The 24,945-nt window shown below is 45.4% G+C and overlaps 1 protein-coding gene across 1 annotated transcript; it reads left to right on the forward strand.

Annotated features, from left to right (window-relative positions):
* The first annotated feature begins 11,283 nt into the window (after window positions 1–11,283).
* LOC119388025 (oxytocin receptor) lies at window positions 11,284–24,745 on the forward strand. Its single transcript, XM_037655630.2, has 2 exons — window positions 11,284–12,294; window positions 22,612–24,745. Exons 1-2 carry the CDS (start codon window positions 11,295–11,297, stop codon window positions 23,019–23,021), a joined length of 1,410 nt encoding a protein of 469 aa, XP_037511558.1. The 5' UTR covers window positions 11,284–11,294; the 3' UTR covers window positions 23,022–24,745.
* Window positions 24,746–24,945: the final 200 nt, after the last annotated feature.

Here is a 24,945-nt window from a genome sequence, read left to right on the forward strand (position 1 = left end):
GGAATGGCTGTTGCACATGAAACAATTGTAGACAGGATGTACTCTCTTCTCACGGTTGAAAACTGAAGCCCTGCAATAAAGACAAAAAAAAAAACCGGCATGGCTCGGAGGTTGAATACTGGGCTCCCACGCAGAGGGCCCAGGTTCGAACCTCGTTCCATCCTGGAATTTTTTTCTTATTTCGTTTTTTTTTTTTCTTATTTCGAGCGATACTGGTTACGGACACCGGCGGCGGCGGCGGCGGCGGCGGCGGACAACTACGGCACCAAAAACGGCCGGTGAAATGATCTCATAACAGCTTTCGCTGTAAAACTCTTAGCACCGCTCAGATCATAAACTCTTAGCACCGCTCAGATCATTTCGTTAAGATCACGCACAGGTCGCGAGTAGTCAAGTTTACTCGAGAGCTTACAAGAGCGCCAGCAATAACGCGGAAAGATTCCATCCCTGATGTGTAAAACACGAGGCGTTCTGCCGGTGATCAAGTTACCGACGGCCGACGCCTGTGATATCGCCGCTATCAGTGTAAAGCATGCATTGCTTGTACTTTGAGTTATTTAGTTTTCTGGGCACAGGATCGCCAAATAAACAGTTCCGTATCAACCAGCGTGACTGCCGTCCTCTTCACCGTCACTACTACGCTACACGCACCACCAATCTTTTTTCTATGTAATGTTACGCGGCCTCACACTTTTATGTCCCAGCCGCCACATGCATCCGGTCGAGCCGTAGTATTTCTCAGAAAAAAGGAGAGAAAAACAAATTTACACTTACATTAAGATGCGCGTAATTGCCTTCAAATTTCAATCCTCATGACTTCGCGAAATCTGGTTCGACGCTGTATTCCTGGAACACGGGAAAACGTGTACAAAATTAAAAAAAAGGAAGACGAAGCACGACAGCTGCGCTTGCTTTGACAAAGCAAATAGTTTCTGAGCCAGTTACAGTTATGAATATGCACAATGTGCGTCGCAGCCAAAATGGGAAAAAAAAACTCACAAGGCTCCCTTATGCATTCGCCTAAGACGACTCGAAGACGAAAGACATCTTTTCCTTTTTCTTGTCAGTAGAGGTACTGATCCTCCCCCGCCCCCGTCCGAAAGCTTTGTGCACCTAACGTGTTTTTGCATTGCCTCCAGGATCGGAGCCATTGCAAGCTTGCTGCACCTCACATGGTTTTACACAGCCTCCGCGATCGGCCCACCTTAGACCAAGCGATGATGTCGTGTGATGACTTCCTCATGTGACATCGCAAAGTTATGTGACTTCATGATGACGTCGTGACTACGCCACATACTTTCGCGGCTTGTGACGTCATGATGATGCCATATGGGAACGTCATCACATGGCGATTTTTTGCGTCACTCGTGTTGACGCCGACGACGACGGTCAATTTCCGCGTTTGATGAGGCATCTATGGCTTTCGCCTTAAGAAATAAAATTTGATCGGACCGTGTTTTATAAAAATGAGATATCGATAACGCGCCTATACATCGACTCCTTGGGTAGAGGTATCGCTGCGTGTAAAAAAAGCACACAGACGATCGATAGAGTAGCCTATAGCACGCCTACTCCGTAAGCCACGTGCTAGTGGCTACTCCGTAGCCACTAGCACGTGGCTTACGGAGTGGGCGAGACGGAATATTGGGTAAGTATCCCTCGTTATGTTCCGCAAAGGGGCAGCCTGACGTAGAACACAGGAAAAAATAGAATATCCCAACGCTACGCCATCGGCGGCAAAAGGCGCCGGCGGACAACATACATGCCGTCTAGGATTAGGAAAACGAGCAGGGTGTACGGCTGCCCGTACACGTGCTGTATCTAAGCGTGAAAAACAAAGACAAATAAGGCAGAAGTTCTGGGCAAGATGGAAGCTTGAATAGATGAGAAGTTCATGAACAGGGCTGTCGCTGGAGCCAATGTTTCGACAAGCGGACTTGGCTTTGTCGAGGCTTGTCGAAACGCTAGATCCAGTCACACTTCTGTTCACGAATTTTTCGACTCTTGGAACCGAAGAGCCATTCAGTGGGGTATTCAAACATTTAAAAAACGAAAAGTGAATGTTCTGCTTGGGAGAAGGAGGAGGAATGTTTGCTTATGGTGCATCCATGTCTTTGCAAAGGTTGCCGACAATTGCTTCGCCTGAGCGACACCTGTCAAACGCGGTACAGTCTGATATTTCATAACATCTAGTATGAAAACCAGTCGATAATGAAGCCAAGGAAGGTATAGGAGACGTTAATTGTACTGTTTTAAGTGTATTTCTAATGCACTTAATTCTGATATAGTTGTGATACAGGTGTGAGTAAATGTGATATAGGTGTGAAGAAAGTAAAGTGTACGAAAAGACAACTTGCCGCCCGCAGGTACCGAACCTGCAACTTTCGAATCCGAAGGTTAACCGAATGTTGAGGAATCCGAATGAACGTCTCCTTGGCTTCATTATCTGCTGGTTTCCATTAATGTCAAACAAAGAATCGAGCCCTCAAGGTTCCCTTCCTTCATTCATCACATCTAGTAGCAACAGGCTGCGTGTTAGGCAAATAACTTCGACCCACGGATGTCGTTGTTCAAACTCCAACCCGGAATCACGGAGGAACTATGGGGGACGGGTGGTGTTCCGCTCAATCACGAAGGAAGGAAGCAGAAAGAGAGACAGGAAGAGCGCTCTTCTGCGCTCTTTCCAGCCTCTTCTTCTGTAAAAAGGTCTTTTTGAGCTCGAGGGGGGAGTGGAAGCACCCTCTCTCCTGAATGTCCAATGTCCTCGCGGAAACAAGGTGTCACTCACACTTCCTCTTCTGTATCATCATATTTGACAACGCTGTCCCTCCCTGGTTCTGCCTTAGGTCCTCACTACCTGGAGGGTCTTTGTTTCATAACTACTGCACCTCGATTAACATCTACAAATACCATCTCCTATGCTTTCCTTGTATTCGTTACCTGCTGGCTTCGTATTTTGTCTTGCAAAAAGAAAAAAAAAAGAAAACGGCCCGCTTGATTATTTTTTTTCTTATTTTGTTATCTTCGGAAGAGACGCCGCACCAACTGTACATTGAGTAAGGTGCACAAAATAAACATTCCATTGTTGTGACCAAAATATGGAAGCTTGGAACGCAAAGTGTTCGTACGTGCTTAGAAAAATATGCAGCGTCTGATTAGGGTTATTCAATTAAATGCACCCCCCCCCCCTCCTTGTCGTCGTGGTAGTTCTGGATAGTACGCTATTTAGTGTCCCTTTAAGGCCTTAACTCAACACGTGAGCCTACGCGCTGGTTCTCGCCCATTCACGTATATAACGAGCACGCGCGATAGAGAGGGCAGAAAGGGAAAAAACGAGCTGGGAGAAGGGAAGCGTGACTGGGAGGGAAAGGAGTCGGGACGCGCGCCACTCGGCGGGATCGAACGCCCGTTGCTCCAAGGCGTCCGGCACAAGTGCGCTCATCTCTGCGCTGTACGGACGTCCCGTTGCAGGCGCCACGTGCGCACGGCGCTCAATCGAAGAAGTGCAGTCGAAGTTCGTCGTTTCTTTCGCGCCGAAAGACGCTAGGGCACAAGTGACTTTTGCGTGTGTGTAACGTTCTTACTCGAACTCCTTAGTATCATTGCTCCTTTAGGTTAGCCCCGTCGTTCTTCTAGTCTCTCGACGTTAGAGACCATGTTGCCAAAGCGTGGGCCGAACTGCCAACCGACTCCCTCTCTCCTCGTGATTTCTGAGCCGTCGCCAGATCATTGCGAGGGTACCGCTCGTTTCGAATCGGTGGATACCTAACAGCGTTTCCCTCACTCTCCGCCGGTAAGTACGTTGGCCACAACTACCTTCTTAATAATCATAATATCTGGGTTTATAGGGGCCAGAACCTCAATATTATGATGAAGCACGCCGCAGTGGAGGGCTTCGGAAATTTGGAACATCTGGTGTCCTGTAACGCGCACTGATATCGAACAGTACGCCGGCCTCCAGCATACTGTCTTCATCGAAATGCGAGCGCCCAAAACTACCTTGTTGTGTACCGCTCAAAACAAAAACAAATTTGTCTTTAAATAAAGGGGGAAGTATTCAGTTTGGTAGAAAATTCAAAAAAGAATACAAGCTTTCAAGCCTTGTAGAAGTGTCGTAATTAAAACTTTTTTTTCAGACCTGCGACCCTTCCGCGACGATGTTAAAAACACTGTCCACGTTCGCGGAAGCTTTATCGAAGCTTTAGCTTGAACAAAGAAGTACTTATTACTTTGCCACAGTGAATCGCTTCCTGAATTTTTAACAGCCGATCGCCTTCACCAGTACTCACATGGCCGCTCGAAATGCGTAGATTGGCGAATATATAGTAATCAGCTGCTGAGCATTAAGCAGGAATAAAATGAAATAATTACCTACTTTCTTGATTATAATGAACATTAAAAGATCTCAGCTCATCACACTTATTTTAGAAAAATCTACTCCTACCTCTTCTCATTGCTTGACTTACACCCTTAATCAAAAAGAAAACAAGTGTACACAATTTATTTTTAACAAAAGCGCGGATTTTACTTCACGAAATTTTCCCCAGAATTCGTTTTGGTGACATACTGGTCATAATATTACATGGCGAAGCTTCCGTGTGCAACTTATGAGATGTAATAGCGCGTGACATCTCACCGCTACGCGCTAGACGAGACATGACAGGCAATGATTGTTTTCAAAGCAACACTCCTGAGTTAGTGTTCTATTGTAATATTTTTGTTCATTTTTTTTCTTCCGAGAGCTGCACATGGGACAGTGCGTGAATGACACGCTGCGACATAGTTTTCGACCTGTACAGCTGCAAACGGTTCAGTGTAGTCTCATCTGCGACACCTCACATTTCTTGATAAACCTTAATATTATGTGTTGGTTATCTTCTTTCTGCGCCTAATTATAGTTTTTAAAAATCGCCGACGATTACGATACTGCCTTGTGTGAATTCTGAGCGCAGCTTCGTGTTGGGGCAAGGCCAACTGTGTTTGAAGTTTTGGTTTTCCGCAAGGCATCGACTACGCCGTAAATTATAATTTTTGTGAAGTAGCGTAGGACCCACTACGCCATTTTTCGTCCTTCTCAGGATAAGCGAGGTACCCGCTACACATCTGTAAGGTATTATGTGCACTTTGTTGATGCTGCATGTGGTTGATGACAATAAAGGATTATGGCTGAGCACTTTGCAGTGAGTGGGAAGCATTAAACCACACACACACGTTGCGCAATTAGCATTGTGTGATGAGTGTGTTATTTTACTGTTCTGCCACGCTATATTTATTACATAGGCTAACGCAATTCCTTGCCCGACATGACGCCTGTGTAGTCTTTTTGCAAATGAGTTTCAAGCATCACCGTAGCTCTGTGGTAGAATACTCGACTGCCACGCAGAGGGTGCGGGTTCAAATCCCATTCAATCCTAGGCATTTCTTTTTATGTCCATCTGTTACTTTTTCATGTCTTTAGGTTACACAACCGACGGTGACGGCGACGCTGCTAAACGCAGGAACGAGCGCCTAACAGCTGCGCTCTAATATAACACTAGACACAAGAAACAAAAGATACCATTGGCCGTTCGAATACGAGTCAGCATTTTATGCGAATTTAGAAAGTTTGGCCTTCTTTTTCTGGAAAGAATACTGAGGAACCTGACTCACGACCGTAGATGAAAGCAACATCCCGTGGGCACACACTCGCATTGAAAGTTTGGGCTGGTTATACATATGTGACAGAAAATAATGGTTTGCAAAGTGTTGGAGGAATTAAGCTTTTTTTATTAAAAATAACTTTCGTAATTACGCGTACATAGAAGCTTTCGCCGATTTAAGAAGACTATGTCCTTCTTGCTACGATTATAATTTATTCCGAAACAAAAAAGAAAAAAGACAGATACACTATGCCCTTCTTGCTACGAGTAAAACTTATTCTGAAACAAAAAAAGAAAAAAAATAGATAAACGACCTTGTAAAGCACGTGTTTTTTCATCTGTTTTAATTATTGAATCCGTTTCGAAAGAACTCTCGTATGAAGTTATCCTGTTAGCCGTTTCGATTAAGAACGAAATGTGTCTGATAAACGCAAAGTCAAAGTAACGGTTTTTCACATTCAAAACCGTAACTGCGAATATAATTTTACCTAAATGCCACACGTTGTACATTTTTCATCTTCAGTTTACCGCAAGGTCACTACAGAACTCTTTTCTGGTGACAGTAACTTTATTGTGCAGGTGGAACTGCTAAAAACAAATCCACGGTTTTGTCATTCGAGAAACTGCGTTTATCTTGTAGGGAATATAGTCGGACGCTTTTCTTCGATCGTAGCAGACAGCAGCCACGACAAACACTCGTCTCATTTGTTCTATATGGCACCAGAATGAAAATTTACATTTTAACAGTACAGTTGTGAAATAAGGGGTAAGGGTAAGATATTGTTAATACGAAGCGGAGGATTCGGGGCAAACAGACACAGTTCCTCGTCATAGTGGCTAACACGGATAACTTTCTATCGCACTGATTCATACAGCACACTGTGCTGCGTTCCGATGCTCAGCTCGCTTAAGCTGTTTGGCAGCTCTGCACTTTTTTAAAGACGATAGTAACTTAAACGCATTCTGGTCTGTCTAATTCAACTCGAAACTTGTTGCCCAAGGAAACTGGTACGGCTGTTCATACTTGTGAAGTTGTCGATCAAAAGGCATATCTGAGGTGCAAGGAAGTATTAGGAAGAAAATGCATACATACGGGAAGGAAGCTGCGCTGAAGCATAAGAATGGAAACTTGAGCGAGTTGGTATGCGTTCAGTTGAAACAGCGCTCAAGACGACGACGAAGTAAAAGAAGGCACAGGCCAGGCGCTGCCTGTCCTGTGCCTTCTTTTACTTCGTCGTCGTCTAGTGAGCGCTGTTTCAAGGAAAATGCGACTGCGCTGAAATTTGCCTTCCTCCGTGCCCTTCGCACGAGCTCATTGTTGTGTTTCGGTTTCGGTTCTGTATTGCACTGTACGAATGCCATGAAAAACTTTAGGAGAAGGCCAAGAAGGTGAAAAAAAAATATTTAAAAAATGAAAAAGCAAGGACTCAGGCGACGTGTAAATAAAGAGTGTGTGGAGAGTACTCGTTGAGTGCGGACGTTTCTCTGCTTCAGCGCTTCGCGCCAAACCGCGTTTTCGGGCTGGCTGGCGTCCCCGCCGGTCGCGTTGGTCATCTTCACTACCAGCACGCAACACAGCACTCATGTGCTTCCCGACGTATTGCCAGATGGCGTCCATATCTCACACAGCGCCTCTTCTATCGTCTTTACACGACATTTGCAGCGAAGCACGCAGATACGCGGCCAATTTTTTACTTACATTCGGCCTAGGAGATGTTGAAGGAAGGAAGGAAGGAAGGAAGGAAGGAAGGAAGGAAGGAAGGAAGGAAGGAAGGAAAGGAAGGAAGGAAGGAAGGAAGGAAGGAGGGAGGAGGGAGGGAAGGAAGGAAGGAAGGAAGGAAGGAAGGAAGGAAGGAAGGAAGGAAGGAAGGAAGGAAGGAAGGAAAGGAAGGAAGGAAGGAAGGAAGGAAGGAAGGAAGGAAGGAAGGAAGGAACAGGCGGAAACACAGGGAGATTATCCAGCCCTGATTCATACAGCACACTGTGCTGCCGTGTGCTAGGGCGATGCTGAAACAGATACGCTAAGAGATAATAATAATATCTGTTTGGCAGCTCTGCATTTTTTTACTTACATCGGCCAAAAGATATGATTATGAAGAAGGACGTCGTAGTGGAGGAAGCTCCGGAAATTTCGCCCACCTGGAAGGTTCTTTAACGTGCACCTAAATCTAAGTACACGGGCCTCAAACATTTTCGCCTCCATCGAAAATGCAGCCGCCCTTTGCGGCTGGGATATCGATCCCGGGCGACCTTCGAAAGTCAGAATACGAAAGAGACGCTACAGGAAAAAAATTAAGAAACATAAACAAAAAAAAAGTAGAATATGACACTGCTTAAAGTCTGTCTCTAAGCCCGGTTGTCCTTAAGAAGAAATGTTGGAGCGGAGTAACAGGCGTTATAATATATGTTGGAGCTTTGCTATAGCGCATCTCACACTGCTTCACAGAAAGTTCACAATAGGGACGACCACAGGCACAGACAGAAAAAGTAATATTATACCTGCCTTAAAGTCATCTCACGCAAGTCTTTCAGTTAAGGCCGAAAAAAAAAAGCCAGCAAATCACATAAGCAGGATGTCCGGTCACATTAGAACACTAAAGCTGACACAATGTGCAGTCATACGGCCGCGCAGCATGTTGACACATGAAGCATTCGTGTAGCAAAAGCGGGGGTATGGAAGGCTTAACTCCCCCAACCCCCCTGAAATTTCTACATTTTGTACGTATATATATATATATATATATATATATATATATATATATATATATATATATATATATATATATATATATATATATCCACACACGCAAACGCATGAACGGACATGCATAATGGAAGGTCGGACCACCCTCCAGAATAAGTCACTGGCTGTCCCCCGACCTAAAACTACACACAAGTACAAAATCCAATCACAAGGCAACACTAAAGTTAACACCGTTAGCGCACTTTGCTTCGTTCACCTGTCAAAAGCGTCAACATTGTTATTCATCTAGTCGTTCTTTTACGCAGAGGGTCATACTGAGCAAAAAAAAAGAAAATAATAATAATTTTCTTCCTGCTGCACCTACATGTACTTTCAGCGAAATTGCCATTAGTATCTGTCTCTCTTGTATAGCCCCCCCCCCCCGTTTTTTTTCACGAAATGCATCTTCCGTCACACTCAAGCATACCTAGGCAATTTAAGTACCAACTCGCCCAAAAAGAAGTCCTTTTGGCATTAGTATCTTGTGTGACCAAATGTAACACGCCTTCACTTCTACTTCAACAGCCTGAGGTCCACGAGCCACTTCAAGGTAGTGACGTTGACGTCTCGAAACAGAACTATGTTGCTCTTCCTTGAGATAACGCAATTGAGCACAAAGCCCAGTTCCACTAGAGTAGTTAGGAAAACACTCTATTGCGTTGGCTCTAACTGGAAATGATCGTGGTTTTACGAGTGCGTCATACGTCAGAAGGGCATAGTTCCTATATATCCGTGTCTTAACGAGCAACCTTTGTTTGCCGGCAAATAGTACTCGTGTTCCTCGGCTTTTCGCAAAAGGGACATCTGGGCCCATCCTGCGCAAGCACTGGTTATCGGCGCTGAGGAGAAAGGCAAATGTTTGCAACACCGGTGATATATTGCTGTGCCAACTTTCGCGGCAGTGTGTGCGCACAGACACTGAGTAAACCCTGATGTAAAGGCTTCTCAGATCTCACGAGGAAGCCAGCTGCGTTTTCTCTGGATTGTGTGACGTTCGACCGTGAACTGGACGGACAAAGATTTGTTTTTGCTCCACGGTCGGAAATTTGCGTTTGCGTCACTTTGCGTGTGTCGACGTAGCCACTGCATATACAATATATTGAAGATGATTTCTCTGTAAGACGTTGCGTACGCGGGGTCGCCATATACTGAAGAAGACGCAACTTATATAACGTGAGAAGAATAAATGCTGGCAAGGATGCCCGGCAATAAAACATTGTTTTTCTCGCTCACTCTCAATCGCGTCGCTTCTATAAATATATAATGCAATACGTCTGATCTAACCACTGCAGACTCCCTTTAACGACAGCGATATGTGCCAAGACAAATGCTATGTATGTATGTATGTATGTATGTATGTATGTATGTATGTATGTATGTATGTATGTATGTATGTATGTATGTATGTATGTATGTATGTATGTATGTATGTATGTATGTATGTATGTATGTATGTATGTATGTATGTATGTATGTATGTATGTATGTATGTATGTATGTATGTATGTGCAGTCGTAAGTTGTGGCTATTTTTGTCGACCCGTAATGTTACAACAAAGGCTGAGTTTATCGGTTGCCCGTAAATTATACGCAACTGACGTCACACCAGCGCAATATTCACTGCGCATTAACCTTTTTTGACAACGCATCACGAATGAAGATGTGTGGATATCAGAACCCATTGGCCTAGCTTATATACTTGGCTAAGTAAAAGTTCAAGGGCGCATTTGAGAACGAATTGGCGTTGTGTGCAATGCCGAATAGCAAACCACAAAGACACCTCTGGTTCTCAAAAATTGCATTGCTTGTTGTTTAAAAACTGCAGGCACTTTTGCACTTTACTGTGCTGGCGAAGACACCCAATAGTTGTTACCATTGCGTCTACTGACCGCGTTTTCAGCCGCAGGTGCTATTGAAATGTTGGTGTTATTGACTCCTCGTTAAAAGGGAAAACAGGACCACTAAAGAAAAACTAGGTTGGTATTCCTGGAAAAACTGAAATTTTCTTTTGATTCTCGTCGCACATTTATATCCGCGAATATTCACCCATGCAGAAAAGGTTTCAACACGCTATACGCCTTGTACTCAATGTTATTTGTTTGTTTGTCGGTCGGTCGGTCGGTCGACCGGTTGTTTGTTTGTTTGTTTATTTATTTATTTATTTATTTGTTTGTTTGTTTGTTTGTTTGTTTGTTTGTTTGTTTGTTTGTTTGTTTGTCGGTCGGTCGGTCGACCGGTTGTTTGTTTGTTTATTTATTTGTTTATTTATTTATTTATTTATTTATTTATTTGTTTGTTTGTTTGTTTGTTTGTTTGTTTGTTTGTTTGTTTGTTTGTTTGTTTGTTTGTTTGTTTGTTTGTATGCGGAGCGCTCCTTTTCCTCTTTTCCTTTTGTCCATATTGACTGCACTTAGTCAACAGACAAATTCCTAACAAATAAAATATTTCCGTGCCGCTCTCCAGTATCGCCGAGGTGAATTCTGCGGCAATTGGTCTGTCCGTCCATTCGACCTTCCTTCTTTCCTTCCTTCCTTCTTCCTTCCTTCCTTTCTATTATTCAGAATTTTGTAATTGCGAACGCTAAGACAGTAATAATAAATCTAAATTTAGCAGATTATTCTAGCCTAAGAAGACATCGAATATATATGCCCTTCTTCTTGCGTCTTCCTAGTCTAACATTCTATTCACTATCAAATAAGATGTTTTTTGTTGTTGTTGCTTTGTTGTTGCTGTTTTTGTAAGGAAGTCTGACGTCAGTATTATAGCGTACCGTAAGATGTGCACACTTGCTAGTAAATTGCGATCACCTGAATACTTATTTCACAATCGACTCTTCATTTTCACAAATTAACATCTATTCCCTCCTCTCTCTCTCTCTCTTAGTACAGGTTCAGCCACCATACGATCACCGTCATGGACTTGGTGGCGAACCAGGAGGCGCCTTTCTCAACACCACCTGTACACACCACGGACAGCACCATAGAACCAGTGAATTCCACAACGTGGGTTGGCAGTCGCGACGAATCGCTGGCCCAGGTGGAGGTCAGCGTGCTCGCTCTCATCTTCGCGTTCACTGTGGCCGGAAACGGTTTCGTACTGGCTGCGTTGGCGGCACGGCGTTCCAAGATGACGAGGATGTACTACTTTCTCCTGCAGCTATGCGTCTCCGACCTGACGACTGCCTTCTTGACGGTACTGCCGCAGCTCGGTTGGGACGCCACCTATCGCTTTCGAGGTGGAAACGTAGCCTGCAAGCTCGTCAAGTTCGGCCAGCTACTGGGACCGTATCTCTCATCGTACGTCCTGGTCGTGACGGCAATCGACCGGTACCAGGCCATCTGCTTTCCCCTCTCGAACTGCTCGTGGACACCGAACAAGTCCAAGTTGCTCATCTCCGTCGCCTGGATTGTGGCGCTGATGTGCTGCGTGCCGCAGCTGTTCATCTTCAGCTACCAGGAGATCTCGCCCGGCGTTCACGACTGCTGGGGCACGTACGTCGAGCCGTGGGGCCTTCGTGCTTACGTCACCTGGTACGGCGTGTCCGTCTTTTTCGTGCCCTTGCTGGTGCTGACTTTCACGTACGTGCGCATCTGCCGCGCCATCTGGAGGAACCTGTACCTCAAGCGGCGCAACTCTGAGGCTGAAGCGACGTGCATGGCTGGTCGCGCCTATCGCTTCAAGGGCGCCTCGACTAGCTGTGGTGCGTCTTTTGTAAGACCGATAAACCTGAAGCCAGCGAGCTTCATGGGACCGCGGAGCCATTCTGTGCGCGGCTTGTCCCGGGCCAAGATCAAGACTGTCAAAATCACAGTTGTCGTTATACTTCTGTACATCGTCTGCTCATCGCCTTTCATCTGCGTCCAGATGTGGATGCACTGGAGCCCCGAGGTCGACATCGGCAACGCGTGGACCAGTGAGTAATGACCGCCGTACTCGGAGACTGTTGTGCAGTTAAACTTAAAGCGGAATGAGGGCTTAGTAGAGTAAGTAACAACAATTATAACACTTCCTAAAGGTATAATTTTACTTCTGTAGCGGTTACGGCGAGGAATACTGTGCGTGCACTTATCGACGTTTAGACGTTTTTCAACAAAAGTCAATGTTTTGCCCGAATGGCGAAACATGCGAGTGGCGCCAGAAACATGCGTATTACACAACTACATGAAACTTAGTTCTTACTTTGATTGGCCATATATGTCGCGGGAAACCTTCGTTTAACTATTAAATAAATGAGCGTAGTTTCACACTCGCACAGACAAAGATTAACCGATCGCATTTAATCGACGATAACCGGCGAAAGCAGTGCGTGGATGTCGTTGCCTTTCCACAATAACCGCGTGGAAAGACGGCACACGCAAAGTCATAAGTCATTCGCCAGGTCAGAAGCGGATGACGAAGACGATTACGACAGCATCAGCGTCACCTTGAAATGTGGCGCTAGATCCTGTCACGAGAACATTGTCTTAAAGTAATAACGACAAGAATAACAACTTCTTTACTTCCATCAGCGATTGAGGAGACTGCGGGTAAAGGTCGCTTGAGACAGACGCAACTTAACAGAATTCCCGCAGCCACCTCTATAGAGTGCAGGCAGCGATAGCACACATACTCATAAATACAAAAAAAATCATGCAGGACATGTCTTGTACATCTACTTTCTTTTAATATGCACGCTCTTGAACGACATATTGTAAAGCGGCTCTTATAGCAGCAAGTTCTGCTGCCGTATACGTCGTTACATGAGACAATTTAAATTTCATTCTCATTGCTGCTGCCGGAGCTACAATTGCTTCGAGAGCGCAGAAGGCAACTGAAGCGCTACTGAAGTACCTGAAAGCAACAAATATGAGCGACCGCCTGTAGATTGGTTGTGCTCGTGATTGTGTCCATCCCTCTTCTCTTCTCTTCCTATGTCTCTCTTTTCGCCCCCTTATCACCCTCCCCCAGTGCAGGGTAGCAAACCGGACGTGCGTCTGGTTAACTTCCCAGTCTTTCCTTGCTTCTCTCTCTTTTTAATATTTCAATCCACCTTCCTCCGTATAGGGTAGCAAGCCGGACACGCGTCATGTTAACCTGTCTGTATTTCTTTCTTTTCCTGTTCCTCCTGGTACATGTAATACAGGAGTCAAAGTGGGAAATCAATTTGACACAGTGAGCGATCTCTAAAAAAACATGGCTGATCCCTCCGTCATAGGAATCGGTAACACAAGAAAGCGAAACGTGCCTTCACAGAGGTAGTTGAAGGTTTGTCGTGTATTGTCTCGCCGCAAGGGCGAAGCAAGGAATGTGATAGGAACAAAATGGAATGTCACGCGTAGAACGGCAAGCAGCTTGAATCTCACAGCGTGATGCTCAAGCACAAAGGACGCACGAAAAGAACACACACACACAGGACGAGCGCGAACTATCATGCGTCACAGCTCGATACTTGAAGCGCACTGCTCAAACATAAAGCAGGACGCACGAAACGAACGAAAAGGTACACACAGGACGAGCGCGAACTAAATGTCACAGTTGTTACTTCTTTGTGTTTGAGCAGAACGCTCCTTTAGCAAACGCGGCCACTGCGGCGAGCGAAGGGACCTTCGTGCACTCTGTAACTTCAACGTAAACTTGCGGTGAAAGCACAAGACGTACAAACCGCCCCCATCACGAGATAAGCGCGCTCACGGGCGACCACGCCCTGTAGGGTAAAGTACAGGTGGGGGCGCGCGCGCATCGCAACGAGGAGGGCGACGACCTTTAAAGCGCACCCTTCGCGCCTTTCGCGCCATCTCACTGGTGATAACGAAAACAAGTGCCTCCGTGCTCTGCGTACCGCAAGCGGTAAATCGTGTATATAAATAGCTCACCGTTAGTATGAGTCTTTGCGGCCGAGTCGTTTCGTTCTGTGCGCTGCGGAGCGAGGCGTCGTGGTTTCGATTCCCGACGACGGAACGTTTTCTTCTTGTTTTTTTTTCTTTGTCATCTCTTAGTGCATATTTTGCGACGTCATATCCGTGACGGAAATACGTCAGTGAAGTCTTGGTGGACCCCGGCATAAAACACTTTTGCGTTAAAAGTGCCGTTTTGAATGGACGGCCACGTCAATAGGTAAATCATTGAGCAAATTATATGCTTGTTACTTTACCAATAACGTCGAAGTAGCATCAACAAGATTAATTATGCCGAGTGAAGTGCCTACATTGAATTCAACGCGCAGGCTTCGCGCTGTGTCTTTGGAATTTCTTAGTGTGGCGAAGCGTCAACGCATAAAAGACGACGCGGATTTCGTTGGCAGATGAATAATGGCTACTTACAGAAGCAGAGACGCTTGAAAACATTTCACATCCCAAAAAGTTGGTTCCATCATTAACACCGGGGGTCTACTGAGCAATATTTTATTCTTACTAAAAGTACTGCCAACGATGCTACGCACTCGCGCATAGAGGAGTTCAACAGACGCGCCCAGATAGGGGAGTGCGTTCTACAGCGAGTGTCACCAACCATTCAATGTGACAGCCTCTACGAATGACACTAAAGTTGAAGTGCCGTTCCTTAATGTGGCAAGGTGTTATTACGTCTGAAAAGCACATAAATAATTTATTCTCCCATTTTTCATATCGTGCTACCGTCATGTCACCTAAACTAAATGCCAAACTACATAGGGGTTAGTTATGCACAAACAGGTCCAACTAAATAGGTTCATGCAAGAGGGCATCACAGACGAAAATACGTCAGCTAAAGCGTATGCTCGGACGTCTTGGTACGACATGCTACAAATTAAAACAGCGCAATAGACAGAGGACCTTTAAAATAAGGAAACAGACAACAGCGCTGTTTTATGCGCCCTTCTTTTGCTGTTCTGTACTTCGCATTGCCTTAACTTCTAAGAAGAAATTCGACGTGGAGAATTTCCACTAGCCTGCGCCCAGCTCGAGGTCAAAGCGATATATCTTGAAAAGATCAGCCTTCCAAAACAGGGATGAGCTAATGAGGAATAGCACAAAGCACCGCCAGTGGCGCCGTATCCAATGCCGCCTCTTGTTCAGTCACAGCGCGACGTCCGAATGCCTGCAGCATAACGATTGTGCTTACTTCGTCTCCATCCGACAGTTTAGTCGTCGAGTCACCCTAATATTCGACCCGGCGCCTCATTAAAACTAGCTTAAGGCAGATTATTCGTAGTTCTCGTTTGCTGAGTACTTTGTTATGTGCAGCGTCACTATACAGTGCACTCTGTTTTGGGACTATAGTTAATGCTGACTATATTAAATGCTGCAAACCGGGCCTGTCACACTGAGAGCAGAGGCTGTGCTCTTGTGAACTTGTTAATTTTTGACATGACATTTCCAATAACTCAAAAGGAGCCTGACATATCATTTGTGCCATTGAGCAGCCTACTACTCGTATTTAGGTACTTTATAAAAAGAAGAACATGAAGGTTTTACAGCCAAGCAGTTGCAGCGACTTGATGCGCTCCGAACCGTATACGCAAGTTTCCACGGTTTCTTGAATGAATAGAAGAGCTTCTTGACACTGTAAGTATATACTCGGAAGAACTGTGGAAATTTTTATGGGAGACATGCAGACATGTTTTGAGGTGCGTGTTATTTAGAGGCAACTAAAACTGCTGAGTCCTCGTTTCCGTTCTGTTCAGAGCTGTTTTATGACACGCTTACGAAGTTTCTAGCGCCTGCCTGGGAGAAGATAAAGCGATAGAGATTTGATATTTTGGACAAAAAGGGGGGTGGGTGGGGGGACGCTCTCTCTGGTTGACGGGTACTGAACCCTTGAAGTGTGTAGACTAACTAATGTATTTTCAAACTGATTTTTGTGTTCCACACCACTCCTCTGGCGATGGCCTTGCAAAGCATGCACCGTCTAGACGGGGGGAGCACGCGAGACGCGTTTGCTTCTAGTCAGATCCGCGTCTAATTTGGCTGCTTCTGCTCTCTGGGCTGTGGGTTCTTGCGCTCCTGTCGCATTTCGAAAAATTCCATTGCATGGTGCCTACGCGTCGTTGCGTAGGCTCAGACCTTCATTTCACATCGCTATGAGTAAAACTAGGCTTTCAAACTTCACGTTCTTAGAAAGTTCGAAGCAGCTCCCGTATTTTTTTTTTTCTTTCTGTCGTGTTTCACCAGCCTGAACATCAGCTTTTTTTAATCAACTTGAGAAATGTGAGGCGAGTTGTAAAGTTTGTTTCTTCCAAATCTCGCGTGCAGTGTGGCTGAGCCAGCTGCACGGGCAAAAAAATATCGTGCAGATTATTACTTGTAGCAGGGCTCACAACGGGACTCTGAACTTTTCCTTTATGCATTAATATATGTGCAGAAATGTTTGATGTGTAAGACGCCACGACGTCACGCGGGGGTAGCTGAAAGCACTGCAAGACGCAAATGCTGTTGGTCTTTTTGTACAAGGTGCTGAAAATTGAGAAGCAAGAACCCAAGGCGTACCACATCGTGCTGTTAGGGGAATGGTTTACGACTCGTTATTTAATCCCTCTAAACACTGCACGCTACACACATGGCAAAAAAAAGAAGCTTCGTCTCGACGTTTGGGAACGCTGAATTTATTGGCGACGTGTTTTAGGCAATGTGTCAATGAGTGTGCATAACGAAACGCTTTTCGGTATGTTGACTCTCCTCTTTTTTTTCCCAGTATTCTAAGGCTCTCATTATCTGCCAATATTTCTCACATGACACGTTCTTTGCAAGATAAAATCCCCTTTGAAGCGGGCATCCATAGTGTCTCACACATAGCTCTTTCCCATTTATTGTGACTTTTCTAATTACATCTAGAGGCATAACTTAAATAAATTATCGCTATTTCTTCTTCAAAACTTATTTCTACAAGCTTTGTAATGGCCACACATTAGGCAGATACAGAGAGAACGCCAAAGGAAAGGCAGGAAGATTACCCAGCTTGTATCCGGTTTTGCTACCCTTACTAAGCGAGGATGAGGAGGGAGTAGGACGCAACAATAATAACAAAAAATAAAGGAAGAAGGAAAGATGGGAAAAGGGATGCGGGCACACAAATAACAGTGTTCAACGCGCAATCAGAGACTGTCACAGAGCTTGGTTGCCTCTAGAAAGACTGGGCAGTCAGGAAAGTACTGTTCTTAATGAGCTTCGGCTGGCCTGAAGTAGAGTGCATTAGGGGTCTTCTGCGACCTTAGGTAACATTTAGAGTGACTGCCAGTTCGGCGGGTCTTCAAAGGTCTGCGTTCTTTTTAGCGCTTCATCATCATGGATCTTAGGTAAAGCTGCTAGCCCGCATGTGAACTTGAAGAGTTCAGTATTTAATGTTATCTTTTGTGCGATGTGTATACTCACGTCCCTACATTTTTACGTTTTCTTCGTTGTATCATTGTCACTTGTTTTTGATAGCCTAAATTTCGCTTTCTCTTTTTCTTTTCATTTTAGGGGCTTTGTTCTCAACGAAAAACTTGGTTTTGAGTCCTGTGCGTGTGCATTTCTTATCATATTTTTTTTCCTCGTCTTGTCCGGCTCTTTAGATCGATGATGAAAAAACGAAACTTCAGCCCAGTGTCAGTGTTTCGACGAGGAGATTCGTGTTCGCCAGTACAGAACGAGGAGACGTATTGTTCCCATAGAACTTGTTAGACTTAAGACGAAAACAAATACCATTGCTGCAGACTTGTGAAAATGTAACATCATCAGGTTTCGTCATCAAATGCGACCCCATCTCACTGAGTTGCTCTCTTCAAGCCAATGCAAGCGCACGCGGGAAGCTTTAGCGCGTTATATTCCACACAGTTAACTCGCCAGAGCAATTTACGTTGATAACGAAAAGGACGACAACGATTACGCGTCATTTTAGGCTTGATTCACACTGCAAACTTTAACGGTGTCGAGATGGGTGCCCTTACGGCCGGGCACTACCTTCCAGGCTTACGTCATCATGGTCATCATTACCCTGACTACGCCCACGGGAGCGCAAAGACCTGTCACATGTTTCGACAATGAACCCAGTGCTGTGCTTGATGCGACCACGTTATCCACAAATAATTCTTGATATCATCTGCCCACCAAACTCTCCGCCTCACCCTCGGCTTACCTAGAAGGTAGAGAAAGCGCACTGTGACTCCCCCTTTTCATTCATTGAATGGCAACGTAAGAAAGCTGTAATGAATGCCGCACAGCGCAGCTGACAGCTTCCGTTCACTCATTCTCCTTTTAACGTACAAAAAACGATCAATCATTGCTTCTTTCCTGCAAGTCGACATAGATACTCAGTCGTAAAAGTGGCGTCGACGCATAGGCGTCCAAATCGCGAGGCGCCACCGGCGGGCCTTCACTGATCCAAGCTGTCTTCACGAGATGCGTATACTGCTTCGTCCCGTATGCTCTTGAAAGCCAGTAGCTACGAAAGAGAAACCCAGAGGAAGACTGTCGTTTTCAGATCCAAGGGCACTCGGGCTCTAGAGCTCGCGCCGTAGCCTGTGCAAACGCTGCTGTAATGTTCATCTTGGCTCTCGTCAGGGGGCAAATACGATGTCAATGAATTATTGAACGGGCCATCTATGCAGTGTTTTGACAGCGTAGGCAGGGCTACCTTTATCGCCCGCGCTTGCCTCCTCGCTCGAGTTTTCTGCTTGCGTCTTCTCGTAAGCGGGACGAAGACGGAGAGAAACGTTCCCGGAGAGCTGACAGCGAGGTACGCCGTCGGCTCCACATCAAAGTAGTACTTTAATAAAGAATGAGCCGTAAAAATATCAGGCGCGAAGGATCACGATCAAGTCAGGCCTTAACTAAATATAGATATACATAAAAGTGCTCAAAACAGGCATAGCTGTTAAAGGAATACTGCAGCTATATCGGCGCAATTGCCATCGTCCTGCATATGGTACACTATAAAGAAAAAAAATGTCACCTGGTACTCCTTTTAGCGAGTCCTTACTTGCAATATATATAACTCTCTTTAACGATACGCGTTCACTCTCTTTCTGAAGGTCGTGCCTCACACGATTCGTCAAAGAAAGTATAATGATCAACAAAAGAGAGTCAATTTGTATATTTAAAGAGAGGCGTACATTTGGCAAGTCAGGAGCCTCAGGACTCACCGCAAAGTGTAACGGGTCATCTTTCTTTTTTTTTCTTAGAGTATAGCATAACTAGCATGCCGTATGCTCATTCTTTATGCTCATTGCATAAAAGTCAAAAGTCCAATCGCAGCTTTCGGTTCTAGGTATTGGTAGAACTGCGCATATACCGAAAAGAAGATCGTTTTCGTCAGCGTTCGAATTAATTTCGCTGTTTTTACATCTCTTACAAAATCGTCCCGTCAAAAAATCTTCAAGTGAGCATCAACGAAAAATGTATACGATAGCAGGTAGGACGAAGGGCCGAAAACCACCCAAAAACATAACTTGTACAACTTGTGTCTTTCGCTTGCTTTCTCCCCCTTCAGTCACCAACCAATTGGCGAAGATTTCGAAATTGTTAAGTAACTGTAGGCTGTCGGTTTGACAGGTTAGCTGTTCAGCCCTGGTACGGTGCGTGAATGAAGTTCGAGAACATGTACCAGCTATGCTGCGCATAATTAACCACTATAGTTCTGTCCCTTAAATCTCTCTTTGTCGTACCCGGGGCAAAGTTCGTTTCTTTAATGAATGCAGTGGTTACGCAAATAGAGCTGGCCTTCAGGTAGGCATTAACGGCTAAATTCAACGAAATTCGGATCACGGGAAAAGCCAATTTCATGACATTGTAGATGTAGAAGTGCCGCTGTGAAAGATAGCTGTTATGTTTGAAATAAGATTGGAAGCATCGCGAACTTCTGCGAGAAATAGCCGTTTTTGACAAGGAAACATGAAAATATAAGAATTGGCACAGTACTACACACAGTACAAGGACGCACGTATAATAGACTAACATTAGAATACACGTGTACAGAATTTCGGCAACGTTTCACTGAAAACTACAAAACACACAGGGTCCCCTATGCATTCGTCATTCGCCTAAGATGACTCGAAGGCTGAAGCCATCTTATTTTTCTTCTGAGTCGACTGTATTGATCCCTCCCCACCCGAAAGCTCTTTGCACCTAGCCTGGTTTTCCACTGCCTCCGGGATCGGAGGCATTGCAAGCTTTCTGCACCTCACCTGCCTCCGGGTTCGGCCCGCCTATGGCAAAGCGACGATGTCATGTGATGACGACAGCATGTGACGTCACAGTGACGTACCTTTGACGTCATGATGTCGTCACAAATTCTGGCGATCTGTGTCGTCATGTGCGCCATAGGGTGACGTCATCACATGACTTTTTGCATCACTCATGCTAACGCCGACATCGACGGTTTCTTGTTGTGTTTGATGAGGCATCCAAGGCTTTCGCCTTAAAACTTGTGATATCGACTACAGCATGAAGACAGGTGCTAAAATCTGAGCCTCCGGTGTGACGTCGAAGCCCAAGATGCAGAGGAATCCCTTAATGAGGTTAGAGTGGCTGTCATTCCTTCGCGTTGGTGTCCATCTCCTGGCAGTCGCTTTCGCCACCCACCTCAGTGTGGACGGCTCTTCGCTTGGCCAAACGGCTGACTCCTGTGCCGGCCTTGCTTCATCGCGGAAAGGGCGGATCTGCGCGCAGAACCCACTTAGCCGGAGTCCTCACACGTCCCCAACGAAATCGGTGGCAGCAGAGTGGAAGAGAGACCACTCCATCAAGTGTGTTCCTTTCGTAATAAACACGACGCGCCGGTACCAAAATTGACTGTACGTGTTCATTCAGGTTGGACGCCAAGGACGAGGCAAAGACATGCCATGTCTCGTCTTATGCTTATCTAGCTCATTTCGTACTCCTTATCTGCTTTCTGTCTTTTTTTTTCTCTCCCGTCGACCACTCCGTTTCTTTATTGCCTGTCACGAGCGAGTGCCTGGCAGTTCTCTTTTCGTCGAGTACTGAGTTAGTGAAGTGGGCTATCTTCGGTTGATTTACGTCACTCGCATCACTCGCAGTGCTTTTGACACTCGGACAAGTTTTGAAGGTGTGCGTGTGTGTGCCAATACAATTTCTAAAAGCCTCTTAGTGAGACAAACATCGAAGTATCCTTTCGGTGCACCCCTGTGTACTTATTTGATAATATTTGACAAAAAACGTGGTGATTAGTTAAGGGCCTCAGTGTTTCAATGTATCGTTTGAAGATTGAACATTGCCGGTTTAAAAGGACAACCTCTACACTTCAGGAAAGAAATAGCAAGCTCTACCTCACAACTTACAATTTAGACGAGCACTTAGTGTCAAGTATTTGTCAACCTTGTCTGTGACAGTTAAATGCCCCAAATGTATTTTCCGCGTCCGTATGTTTGTTGACTTTCCATTACGCTGACATGACATTGTCGTCATCAGAGATACACACAGTATCCATGTAAGGCCTTCTTCTCATTTTCAGCTTGATCGTCGCGAAAGAGCTAAGAAAAAAGGTGACGTGGTTCCGTTCGAAAAGAGAAGCATCGATAACGATAGGAATCTATCAGACAGCTACACGAAATAGGATTCGTACTTGTATCGGCGACATATATACATCGACGCAAGCATTCTCTTACTAGTTAAGAAACATGATAACGTGCGCGCAGGCACATGTGAACAGATTTCACGTGATAACTGATGCACAGGCAGACGTAAACATACGCGTCGCGTTGCTTGCTTCTCCATTCAACGATATCCATACAACCCAACCACGAACGCTGGGAGCGCGGGAAGACATCGCACGTAAAAGTCACGTACTATCTAATCTCACTCAATCTTCGCGCCAGTCGTAGATTACCTGCATGTGTGTGCGTATGTTTTCTATAGAGACAAACAATGTGTATTTCTGAAAATATATGGGCTACCGTGTCTGCCGCACGCGCAAGTTTTTCTTTGCTTTTTCATCGGTTTACCCATAATACCCCACAATCTGTGGAAGTTTGAAAAAGCGAGTATATGAGGACCCATAGATAAATTTAAAGTAACTGGGACAAATATAAAAATTTAATGCTATTGGAAGAAAAGGTAGAAAACATAGAAGCACACGCAGCACCGTCCGCGTGGGTTTCTTCGTCCTCCGTGTTCCATCTTGCGTCGTAGAAGACAATTCAATGATGAATTACTACCAACCATTCCGGCTATCAGTTTTGTTATGAGCTAATATCGTTGACTTCTGACGTGCTCCGTCGGCCTCTGCTTTTTTTTTTTTTTTGGCACATTGTATATGCCTGTTCCCTTACATCGCTTCGCAGACGCCGTCGTGACAATCCTGATGCTGCTCAACAGTCTGAACAGCTGCGTCAACCCATGGATCTACCTGCTGTTCAACCGGAACCTTATGCACGCTCTCAAGCATCAGGTGTGCCGCTGTCCGACAAAGAGCGTCAGTCCCGCCGTGGCCGTGAGCGGAATTGTTCCTGAGCTGACGACCCAGGGAACTGAGGCCAACGTGACCGTCATTCAGCAGCCCATGTCGCAGCTGCTCGTCGATTTCGAGCCCCCCGGTAGTTTGAGGGGACAGCGTGCCTGCTGCCACCCCAGAATGCACGCCGACAGGAACGGGGTTGTCTCCTTGGCCGAGACGATCGCCATGACTCCCTTCACTCTGCAGGCGACGAGCTCCAGCAATGGCGGCGGCGGACAGTATGTGCCGTGCCGATGAGCATAGAGTGACGAGCTTTTCATCGATCGCATACCCCTGTCAAAATGATTACGTTGTACTGTACATCCCGCAGTGTGCGTTGGGATCCCTGCAAGTAATATACTTAGTGATCACGTGTGCGTGAAGCAGCGTACCTAAGAGAACAAAGCGGGAAAAACAAACAAGTTAATTAAATTCTGGAGTTTTGCGTGCCAAAACCACGATGACGTTGCAAGGCACGCCGTAGTGGGGTGCCCCGTATTAAGTTTGACCACATGGAGTTCTTTAATATGCACTTAAACCCAAGTACAGGGTTGTTCTTGTATCAAAATAAGCCGCCGTGACCAGGTATCGAACCCACGTCCTCGAGCTTTACAGTGCCAGACATCAGCCGCTAAGCTTCCGCAGCGGGCCTGAAAACAAAAGTAAACGACGCTTTTTCTTTATCCCTGCTTTTTTTCCGTTTTGTTCTGTGCTATGCGTTGCTTCAAATACACCTTATGATGACTAGTCACCAACACGCCTAATTGTCGACTTTGCTGAGCTACTTAGTGGGTTTTGTAAGAAGATCCATTCGCGACTGCAGTGCCAGCAGCTGTCTATAAGGTGGGCCATCGATTAGACTGGGAATACACGCACAGTTTTCTTGACACTAATGTGCGGTAACGTGCGCTAGGTCTCGAAGGCTGGTGACGTCATTTCGATGTAGTCATGCCGGGCACAGACTGCTCTTTCTTGTGAGTGAAAATGCGTCGCTCTAGTATTAAATACACCAGCAGAATGCATGGTTCAATTGAAAAGCTGGCTCAATGTATCTAGGCTGGCGATGTGTCTGTTTCGTGAAGTTCGTACACAGAACAAGAACAGTGCTCCGTTCCGTAGCCATGCTTGAGGATTGCGTAATTATACCGGAAGCGACCCGTCTCCTCTGGGCTTGAATATTTGCAAAGTACGTGCGCAGTACGTCATAGTTTCTTGCGGGAATCCATCGTATTTTGTGTCATGTGCTGATTGGACCTTTTTAATCCGCCTCTTTCACGATGCCATGGCGCATGTGCCCTTCATAAAGGTCACGCAACGTCCCTTCATCTCGGAAGCTTTCGTTCTGGCAATACCGGTTGTCCCGGTCCCTACCGAAACCCTACCAAAACGCTAGAGGCCAGCACAGGAAAATGAAAAAGGCGGATTGTTACTAGGTCAGGTTACAGGTGCCAGGCCAGCAGAACATAATCGGTTTTATTAAATGAACATTGTTGTTTACTTAAACTTTACAAGGCGCATGTTATCTCAGGCAGTGATATAAGGAAAATACAGGCACGTTCCTAATATTCTGCTCTTTGCTGCGGCGTTAACTAAGGCGCCGCGTCACGGACCTATGGGTCAGTGCTTCCGCTCCTCTAAAACAGCCTACGAAACGCGCTATTGCTATGCTCAAGTATGTTGTAAATATTTCTACCCAAATTCCAACTTGTAAATTACCACCGCTGAAAATTAATTTGCTAAATTACGCGCGTTGTAGAACCCGAGGAAGAACTAAGGGGAATCATTTTCCAGCGTAACTTACTGTGGCAAGCCATGTAGACGTCTTTCTCCTGTGTGCCATCCTCTTCTCATCATCGAGGTAACAATGTCCTTTTGACAGATCACTTGTAACGGATAACAGTGTTCCACGCAGTGCTACAAACCATTTCCCATTCAACTCCACCACCATCGTCTTATTCAGATCCTCATTCAACTCAGTTCATTCTCCAGGACAGAGGAATTGTTTGAATAAAATGTTGATAAATACAATTGAGAATGTTTTTTTATTGTGCGAAGCTTTGCCGAAAGCCTTACTGAAAGCCACAAAAAAGCATTACATCTGTTTGATCATTACATGTAATAAATAAAGTGGGCAAGGTAAGAAGCACATCGCTTTTATGGTTGAATTATATTTGAATGTTTT

The sequence above is a fragment of the Rhipicephalus sanguineus genome, chromosome 3 (assembly GCF_013339695.2).
Source record: "Rhipicephalus sanguineus isolate Rsan-2018 chromosome 3, BIME_Rsan_1.4, whole genome shotgun sequence".
Classification (NCBI taxonomy): domain Eukaryota; kingdom Metazoa; phylum Arthropoda; class Arachnida; order Ixodida; family Ixodidae; genus Rhipicephalus; species Rhipicephalus sanguineus.